Source organism: Dipodomys ordii, unplaced genomic scaffold, assembly GCF_000151885.1.
Source record: "Dipodomys ordii isolate 6190 unplaced genomic scaffold, Dord_2.0 Scaffold117, whole genome shotgun sequence".
Classification (NCBI taxonomy): domain Eukaryota; kingdom Metazoa; phylum Chordata; class Mammalia; order Rodentia; family Heteromyidae; genus Dipodomys; species Dipodomys ordii.
The window spans coordinates 1,560,804-1,571,096 of record NW_012267333.1 but is presented as its reverse complement, the minus strand read 5'-3'; the positions used below and the strand labels follow the sequence as shown (position 1 = coordinate 1,571,096).

The following is a 10,293-nucleotide window of genomic DNA, read 5'->3' as shown; positions in this document are numbered from 1 at the left end:
AAGGGTATCTCACTACTTTGTTAGATCAGGTGGTTTCATTATATTTTACTTTTAGCCAAGCCCAAGAAAGTAATTACATAGAAATCTCTACATTCTGAGAATTTTGAGGTCCCTTGCTCATGAACCCTTTGGGGGGGGAGAGGTGAGGCTCTTATCAGCAAGGTTTGTATCTCTTATCAGTTCCTTTAGAGGCCTCTGGGCTGTGGGACGCAGGTCACTGGGTATTTAACACACAGCTATTAGCCCCTCTGTATACCCAGAACTTATTTTCTTGGCTGAGTGTTTTAAGCCCAGGAAGGAAGCATGAAATGGTTTGGGGTCCTGGGGCTGGTGGTCCTCTCCGACTGCTTGGTCACGTAAGTATAGGACAAGTGGTAACAACTCTCTTTTTCTGGACTCTTTTAAATCACCCTCCTCTTCTCCTGCCATCCCAGGTATAAAGAAGAAAATGCAACTTCAGCCTTCATGAAGTTCAAGTCTCCATGGATGGATGAAGAACTTGCCATGTGTACTGGTGCAGGGAGAAGGGGTTGGGGGATTCCAGAGGTGCAAATGTCAAAGGGCCCAATTCACAATCATAGGCCCTAGGAGTGACACATCCCTGGAATTGTTCAGTGCACAACCTGTGCAGCCGTACGGATTGGTCCCATCTAGGAGCCATGTATCTTCCACGTTTCTTTGTAGGTCTTTGGGTGTCTCTGTGTAGGCAAGGTCTCTGTTACTCTGTTTCTCTCTGCTTTGATTCTCTCTTCAATTTCCTGATTACTACATCCACCCACCCCATACCCTAGCAGTCCAGCTTCCTTCCCCTTAAGTAAAGGTCTCTCAGGCTGAGAATGTGGCTAAGTGGCAGAGTGTTTGCCTAGCATGCATGAGGTCCTGGGTTCGATTCCACAAAAACTACAACAAAGAACTTTAAATATATATATTTATTTATTTAAAATATAATATATGTCAGGTGCCAGTGGCTCACGCCTGTAATCCTAGCTACCCAGGAGGCTGAGATCTGAGGATCATGGTTCAAAGCCAGCCCAGGCAGGAAAGTTTGTGAGACTTCTCTCCAATGAACCACCAGAAACAGGAAGTGGTGCTGTGGCTAAAGTGGTAGAGAGTTTGCCTTGAGTTGAAGAGCTGAGGGACAGCGCCCAGGCCCAGAGTTCAAGCCCCATGACTGACCAAAAAAAGAAAAAGAAAAAAGGCCTTCCTCCCTCCTGGGGCAGCTGTGGGAAAGACACCATGCGCTTGTACAGCTGTGGTCATGGCTACTGGGTGGTAGGTGTATGGAATCCATCAGGTCAGTGACAACCTCCGCAAAATCCTCATCCCAGCTTTCTTACAGAACAGGAAAACAGAGGCTCAGAAAGGTCGTGCAGTTTACCTGAGCTTGCACAACAGAATCCGGATCTTCCCATCAGGTGGAGGGAGGTGGGGACTGTCCTCATAACACGATGCTTGAAAAACCCACAGTGCAGCAGCCCTGGTTGACCGACTGCAGTCTCTGATCCTTTCCAGAATCCCTCTGATGAAGATCAAATCCATGCGGGAGAACCTACGGGAAGACAACAGGCTGAAGGAGTACCTGGACAAGTACCCATACAGGACACTCCTGGCCCACAACCTTCTGGACCAGCATCTGTCCTACCCAGGAGTAGCCTATGAACCCATGAGAAACTACCTGGATGTAAGTGTGGTGGAGGCGGAGCTCCAGTGCGCCCCCTAGTGTTCATGCCCGGCCCAGATGGTGAGGCAGAAAGATGGGAGGGAGAGTTTAAACATCTGTCCCCGCAAGGAGGAAGCAATCCTACCCCAGCTAGGGACTTTGGTGAAGGGACCTCGCAGTGACCAGGTTGCCAGGCAAACGTCCTATTCTGTGCCGACAACATGTGACAGGCACCTGGGATCCACAACGATTGGGTCGTTGTTGCTTCTAAACTAGGTGGATCCCATCTACTGCACTGTCTAACCTGGTGAGAGCAAAGCCAATTGCAAGTCCAGGAAGTCCCACCCTCCAGCCCCAAAGCTCCCACCACTAAGAGCCCAGTGAGCTACGCTGGATGCGAAGCAGACTGGATGTTTTTGCTACTAGTAGGCCTGTGCCTCTTGTGGCCCAGCCAGAGAAAAGAACAAACATTTAACACCTAAAAGGGCCCACTGCGTGGTACTGGTAGAAGATTAACTTTAGAGAAAGGAAAGAGCCCAGGACCCTGGCGTGACCTAGGAGGGCTGCCTGGAGGAGGCATGCAAGCAGGGCCTTGAAGAGTGAAAAGGGCTTGAGAGTTGAGGAAAGATGCAAATTGGGGAGGCTGTGGGGGTGGGGACGGTTGGAAAGAGGCTTCCTTGAGGACACCCCAGGGAAGACAGACACTCTGGCAGTTAGGGAACCGGCCAAAGAGCCAGGCCAATCCAAACCATGCCGCTTCTCCTGGCAGCTGAGCTACCTGGGTGTCATCGGCATCGGCTCCCCGCCTCAGGAGTTCAAGGTCGTCTTGGATACAGGTTCGGCAGCACTATGGGTGCCAAGCATCTACTGCTCCAGCCAGGCGTGCGGTGAGCCCCCTGCCCAGTTCCTACCACCAGCCATTCTGGAAGGCCACCAGCTGCTCACTCCCTTTGTTCCTCCCTCCTTCCCCCAGCTAAACACAAAGTCTTCAATCCGCTGCTCTCCTCCACCTTCCTGGTCTCTGGCCGGCCCATTAACATCGCCTATGGTTCAGGGAAGATGTCGGGATTTCTGGCCTATGACACGGTTAAGGTAATGTGGAAACCAAAGGCTGAAGCAGGACCAGAGGCAGGGTCTCGCCCCCAGGGGGCGCTGTGTCCCTCCCACCCTCTCAACAGCGGGGGGGGGGGGACAAGGATCATTTACTGCTTGCAGCTCCATTCCTCAGGATGCTCACAAGGCTGGAGCTACCAGAAGCAGAGAGGGATGTGGGGGGAAAAAATCTCTTTTTTCATGCCAGGTTGTGCCAGGCTCCATGCCGGGCACAGTTTTCACCCACCTGAGGGCGCTGGATTTCCTAGATGAGGGAATAGAGACCGTGTGTGCTTTGCCTAAGGTCACACAGCTGGGGGGGCCCAGCAGAGCTGGGGATGAGTCTGGGGCCTCTGAAGGAAACAGGATCTGGGCCTTGTGGTGGGTGAAAACTGGGTGCCGTTTGGGAAGAATCCTGCCCAAAAAGTGGGCTCTTGGGGGAACTTGGAGGTCTTGAAGGATCGTGTCTGATTCTTTTTTATTTTCCCCTGTGGTTGGGTATGGAGCTTGAATTTGGGGCCTGGGCGCTGTCCCTGAGCCTCTTTGTGCTCAAGGCTAGTGCTCTACCACTTGAGCCACAGGGTCACTTCCCCTTGAAGAATCTAATGAGACTTGTGGGGCGCCTCCCACGAGGTGCCTGAGCACCCACACAGAAACTGCATACCTGCTTCCACTTGGGATACGCAGCTGGGGTCCAACCAGGCCTCAATTTCCCCACCCTGTCCTACGCCAGGCCAGCCCCACTGTCAGACCCCTCTCCCACAGATCGGGGGCCTGGTGGATGTAGCCCAGGCCTTTGGCCTGAGCCTGGAGGAGCCTGGCAAGTTCATGGAGTATGCGGTCTTCGACGGCATCCTGGGGCTGAGCTACCCCAGCCTTGGCCTTCAGGCAACCACACCAGTCTTTGACAGCCTGTGGGAACAAGGCCTGCTCTCTCAGAACCTCTTTGCTTTCTACTTGAGCAGGTGAGTCTTAAGCTAGACAAGCCCTTGTACCAATTTGGCTGTAAGACACTTACAATCACATTTAAAAAAAAATGTAGCCCCTCTGATCCAGAAGATTCCTTAGGGGTAGTATAGAGTTGGCAAACTATGGCCTGAGGGGAGGCCAACTCTGGCCCACCAATTGTTTTTTTTAAATAAAGTTTTATTGGAACACAACCTTGATTATTCATTTACATACTGCCTGTGGCTTGCACTAGCCTTAAAATGGTGGCAGTGAGTGCTACAGAGATCCAGCAGCATGCAAGGCCTAGCATGCAAAGTACTAGTGGGTTTGCTGACACCTGTAGCCCATGCCCTTTGCCTGAGCAAGAAAGGAAAGCACAGAAAAGATGCCTGGTCTGATACTGATAGAGGTAAGATATGAATTCATCCCTCAGGACTCTGCCCTGTGGTGGTGGTCAGTCTGTGAAGGCTTCAGCCCCTGGGCACAGTGAAAAGCTGGAGTCCCCGTGTGAGCCAAGAGTCTAGTAGCAGATGGGAAAGAAGGAGACACAAAGGCCAGAGGAACCCCGGATGACAGATCATGTGTTTACCACCAAAGATAATGGTGGAACCCACAGGAGAACGGATTGTGTGGCAGGCAAGGGGGAGCCTGAGCCCCCCACCCTCGGCAAAATACCAGCTCCACAGTGGGACCGTAGGCAAGCTTTTCAACCTCCCCAGGCCTCAGGAACACAGAACACATGCACCTACTTAGAGGACATGAGTCATTCAAGAAATATTTATTGAGCACTCACCATGTGCTGTATCACACACCTGGTGACTGATCCTGTGAAAGCCGTAAATCAGGCAGAAGGAACAACAGAGGGGGAGGGGGAGGGAGAGAAGGAGGATGGCTTTCTGAGCTGAGACCTCATTATGGAAAAGAGCCAGGATTGACCTGGTGGAGGGAAGAGGAGGGCAAAGGCTTCTGGGAAAAAGGGGTGTGTCATTTCCAAGCACCATCGAGGGGGCGTGGCACATTCCAGGACCAGTGGCACCTTCTTCTATTTCTTGGACAGCTTGGGATGGGAGCAGCTGGAACTTGGAGCTTCGCTGAATTTGTTCTCATTGAATCGAGGATAGAGGGACTGGGTGGGGGACTCTCTGGGAGAGGGTGAAGCAGAGAAGAGACACGATCTGATTTATGTGTTTGTTTTGCCTGTTCTTAGTTTTACTTTTACTTGGCATGGGAATGGTACCCGTGTATGGGGTCCAGTGTGAAGGTCTGATACAGGAACAGGTTTTGTGTCTAATGATTAAATCTGAGAAGTTAGCACTCGATCTGCATTTTTGAAAGTCCACTCACTCTGGTTGAACACAGAGAGAATGAATGAAAGGAAGGGAGGCAGGGAGGCCAGGAGAGAGGCTGCCGCAGCCTCTTCAGGGGAGAGAGGAGGTGGCTTGGGGGAGGAAGAGGCTGATGGGTGGGATGTAGAAGGAGAGGGGTGGGTGGAGAGTTTCATCCCTCACTAAGCTTTGCCATGAGCAAGGGTCTGGCCTGGTAATTTACAAACCAATCATGTAGGCCTTGTTTCAGAAGTTTTAAGAAATCTAAGACAGCAGTGGCAGCAATACAAGACATTTCTGTGCTGGGGGAGGGAGAGGGTGGTTGTGACTACACAACATGCCCATCCTGTGCTCTCATGTGCCTCAGTTTCCTGAGAAATGACAAGCTAGACAGGGGAGGTCACGTACCTGTGGACATCGATCGTCTAATGAAGCCTGAATGCCTGGGATGGCTGGAGAGCCTGTGTCCAGAGCAGACTCACCCCATTCAAACCCCAGCTTTGCCACGTAAAAACCACATAGCTCGTTATCCTAGCTACTCAGAAGGCTGAGATGTAAGGATCACAGTATGAAGCCAGCCTGGGCAGGAAAATACATGGGACACATTTCCAATCAGCCATCAAAACACTGGCAGTGGACCTGTGGCTTAAGCAGTAGAGTACCACTCGTGAGCAGAAAAGCTCGGGGACAGCACGCAGGCCTAGAGTTCAAGTCCCAGGACCAGCACACAAAAAAAAAGCGGGGGGGGGGAATCCATGAACAACCTCAGGTGGGTGCTGCAGCCCTCTGTGACTCAACTTCTCTCTCCATAAAATGAAGCTCACATTAGGACCATGGAGCTGTGGGGTTGTGTGTTCCCGCACACCAATAAGCAGCCTCTAGCCAGGGATGGATGGATGCTGAGCAATGAATCTTCCTCTTCTTCTTCTTCTTCCTCCTCCCTCCAGCAAGGAAGAGAAGGACAGTGTGCTGATGCTGGGCGGGGTGGACCCCTCCTACTACTATGGAGACCTGAACTGGGTACCTGTGTCCAAGCCCAAGTACTGGCAGGTAGCCATGGACAGGTAAGCATCTGCCCAATTGCTACGGGAAGCGATGCACCCTGCCACGGCGCATGCGCATAGTCACACAGGCCCATGCAGACATGCGCAGTAACCCAACAGCCGCATCCAGCCGCCAGCAGGGCAGTCAGAACCCCTCCAGGCCTTACCCAGAAAAGATGCATCAGGATGAATTCTTGGGCATTAAAAGGAGACGGGAATGGGGGGAAGGGAAGACAAGTCGGGTGCCAAGTCAGATGCCAGTGGCTCACGCCTGTAATCCTAACTACTCAGAAGGCTGAGATCTGAGGATTGGGGTTCAAAGCCAAGCTGGCAGGAAAAATCCTTGAGACATCTCCAAAAGGAGAAGTATGACTCAAGTGGTAGAGCACTGGGCCCGGGTGAAAAAGCTCAGAGATGGTGCTCAGACCCTGAATTCAATCCCCAGTCCCCAGCATGCACGCATGCGCATGCATGCATACACACACACACACACACACACACACACACACAAGCATGCTGAACATCTGTGTGGGGGCATTTGGGGGAGGCACTTCACCAATTAGTAGGGAAGATATACAAAAGCCAATGAATTGCACAGATAATGGCCACCCCACAACCTAAGGATCAGATGGTGGAAGAGACCAAGAGGAGGGTCTGAGGTAGTGTGCAGGCGGGCCCCCCTGAGAGGTGACCATCTGAAAGCTGGAGGATAAGGAAAATCTAGCCAGACAAAGGGGTTGACATAGCTCCAGTAAGGAAGCGTTGCACATGCAAAGGCCCTGAGGCAAGAAAGAGTTCTGTGAATTCAAGAACTGAAAGTTGGGCATGGTGTCCTGCACCTGTAGTCCCAGCTACTCAAAAAGCTAAGGCAGAAGGACTGGTTGAATCCTATGAGATCAAGGTCAGCCAGGGAAATGTAGTGAGACGGGTTCTAAATAAATAAAAAGAGCTAAAAGGAAGTCTAAGAAGAGAGGTGTAGCCAGGCACCAGTGGCACATAACCTGCAATCCTCAGTACTCAGGAGGCTGAGATCTGAGGATCAAATTTTAAAGCCAGCCCAGGCAGACAAACTGGAGAGACTGATCTCCAATTAACCAGCAAAAACCCAGCCGTGAAGCTGTGGCTCCAGTGGTAGAGTACCAGCCTTAATCAAAAAAGCCGATCAAGAGTGCAAGGCTCAAGTTCAAGCCCCAACACCAAAACAGAAGGTATGGCCATGCATAGGGAAACACACAGGGAGCCTGAGCTGAAGGCCTGTCCTGGACATGGCGGTGAACAGGACTGCACAGGGTCCCTGTGTCTGCTTTGCCCCCTGCCTCTCAGCATCTCCATGAACGGGGAGGCTGTTGCCTGTGCCAGTGGCTGCCAAGGCATTCTCGACACGGGCACCTCGTTGCTGACTGGCCCGCGTGACTCTCTCCTCAACATCCACAAGATCATCAATGCCAAGCCCTACAGTGGGGAGGTAAAGCGTCCTGCCAGAGGGTCACTCTGTGCTGTCCACCCCCCTGAGGCCAGCCGTTGGCCAACCTGCCCCCTTTCTCTGACAGTATATCCTTGACTGTGATACCATCAACACCCTGCCTGACATTGTCTTCACCATCAACGGTATCAACTACCCAGTGCCAGCCAGCGCCTACATAAAGAAGGTGAGAGGCCTCCAGCCAGGGCATTGGTCTTCAAATCATCCTTGGGCTGCAGCTGGAAGGGAGCGTCCCCTGGTGGTTAAACTATGTCATTACACAGTGGCACAAGGCTTAGGGACGAAGATGGGGGACACTGTGGCCTCCAGGGAGCTTCAGTTTAGTCAGGACATTCCAGTGGGTCAGCTGGGAAGGTCCGCTAGCTCCAAAACTGTCCTGGTTCGGATGATAGATTATATGGCCACCCGGCCTAGGCCCTACTTTGGAGGACAGGGTACTCTTCCAAACAAGCACCCACCCGTGTTTCTGTCCTCTGTAGGCTCACGAACACATCTGCTTCAGCAACTTTGAACAAGGCGTAAACAACCTGTCTGACACTGAGATCTGGGTCCTGGGAGACGTTTTCCTGAGACTGTATTTCTCCGTGTTCGATCGGGAGAACAACAGGGTTGGCCTGGCTCCTGCTGTCTAAGTGCTGAGGCTGGGAGGCCTCCTCAAACGCAGACCCACACCGCATCAGGGATTCATATCCAGGTTGCTGGCCCTGGGCCGTTTGGTGCTCTGGAAAGCCTTTTCTTGGTGGAATAATAAAAGCTTTCATTTGCAGTGGTGCTGATGTTCACGGTGGCTTCTGTCTGGGTGGGGAGGTGTGTTGGAATGAAGCAAGACTCCAAAATCTAGTGCCCATCACAGTGAAAGAAGCTCCAACTGGCTGGAATGAAGAAAGACTGGAGGCAGGACCCTAGGGTGGGTGTAGAACCAAACAGGTCCAAAGAGCCCAGTGACTTGACCCAAGAACTCAAAAGATGCCCAGCTCCCTCGTTTCCTCCCTCCTTCTCTTCTCTCATCTTTAATCCTCCGCCCTCTCAGACATCTACTTAAGGTCAGACACTTTCTCCTTGCCTTCTCTAAGGTTGTCCATCCTTAAAGGATCTGAACAGGTAGAAAACAACTCAGAAAATACCAGGATACCGGAGAGCACTCTTATTGGTTCACTTTGAGTCATGTGTTTGGTCCTGGACCAACCACCACCATGGACAGACAGTGTGGGATACTATGATTGGCTCTTCTTAGTCATATGGCCTTTGCCTGGGGCCAGAAGGTCCTTGACAGTTTCCTCTAGAATCACATAACTGAACCCAGCCAAAGAAGTCCCCAAAAGAAGGCAGTCCATGAGACTCTTATCTCCTATTACTAGTAAAAAAGCTGAAAGTGGAGCTGTGGTTCAAGTGATAGAGCACCAGCCCTGAGTAAAAAAACCTAAGGGACAGTGCCAAGGCCCTGAGTTCAATCCCTAATACACACACACACACACACACACACACACACACACACACACACAGAATTCTAAGTAGGGTGTACTGGTGCACCTGCCATCCCTGTGCTCAGCAGACTGAGGCAAGAAGATCTCCAGACCAGCCTGGAGCTCCGTAGTGAATTTGAGGCACTCCTGAACAACATAATGAGATCTTGTCTCAAAAACACAAAACATTACACAATAGATTCTATTCTTCCCCACTTGAAAGTGGCCTTGTGCTCAGAGGGAGCGGTAGTGAGGCCCTTTAAACCTGAATGTCCCCCGCCCCCTCAGCTCCTGGGGTGTGGGAGATAAAGCAGTAAAGCACACCACCAGTGTTCTGCCACCCACATCTGCAACAGATACCATGTGGGTACCAAGCCCTTCCCACCCCACGAATTCCCAGCATGGCCCTTCTGTGGGGCTGAGATCTGGAGGATTATGGTTCAAAGCCAGCATGGACAGAACAATCTGAGAGACTCCATCTTCAGTCTTGAATCCAATACTGGATCAGAAATAAGCAATCTCAAAAAAGTGGGGGAGGGGATACTTTGGGGGCAGAGGAGAAAAGATACTTGGAGGCAACCTGAGAATGTTGACTATGTGCTGTATGTAACTTAATGATATCGGCTAGGGGTGGTCACTCATGCCTGTAATCCTGGCTACCGAGGAAGCAGAGATAAGGGGGATTATGGCTCCAAGCAAAAAATTATTGCGATTCCATCTCAATGAATAAGTGGTAGAATACATCTGTGACGTCAGTTCCGCAAGGTGAATAGGAGAGCAGTCCAAGGCACTGGAAAAAAAGAGAGAGTACTTGAAAAATAACTAAAGCAAAAAATAGCCGGAAGGGGGCATAACTCAAGTAGGAGAGCACCTGCCTGGCAAGTGCCAAGTCCTAAATTCAAACTCGAGTGTTTCTACGAATGTTCAGTTCTCTGAGTGTGTTTGTTGTGTATATGTGTACACACATTGTGAGTGGACGGGGATGTGTTCGTTCTCTGGAGACACAAAAATTCAGAAGGGTCATGACACAGATCTGAAGGGACAAAGGTGAACAAATACAGCAGTGGTAATCACTAGATGCTATGTTGAAAATGAACTATAAAATTTGTGGGTAGAGACGGGAGGGGAAAACAGAGAGAGCGAGGGAAGAAGTGACATTGTCCTAAAGAAATGTACTCCTTCACCCCTCTGTAGATCACCTTTAAAATAACAATAAAGAAGAACAAAAGGAAGAAAAAGAAAAAAAGAAGGGTCATGGTGCCTGCAACTGATTCTATCA

At 51.0% G+C, this 10,293-nt stretch overlaps 1 protein-coding gene across 1 annotated transcript; it reads left to right on the top strand.

Moving 5' to 3' along the window:
* The first annotated feature begins 303 nt into the window (after positions 1 to 303).
* On the top strand, positions 304 to 8,183 carry LOC105995492 (pepsin F-like). Its single transcript, XM_013029205.1, has 9 exons — positions 304 to 356; positions 1,513 to 1,681; positions 2,430 to 2,547; positions 2,634 to 2,752; positions 3,518 to 3,717; positions 5,973 to 6,089; positions 7,392 to 7,533; positions 7,619 to 7,717; positions 8,031 to 8,183. The coding sequence occupies exons 1-9, from the start codon at positions 304 to 306 to the stop codon at positions 8,181 to 8,183; spliced, it is 1,170 nt and encodes a 389-aa protein (XP_012884659.1).
* Positions 8,184 to 10,293: the final 2,110 nt, after the last annotated feature.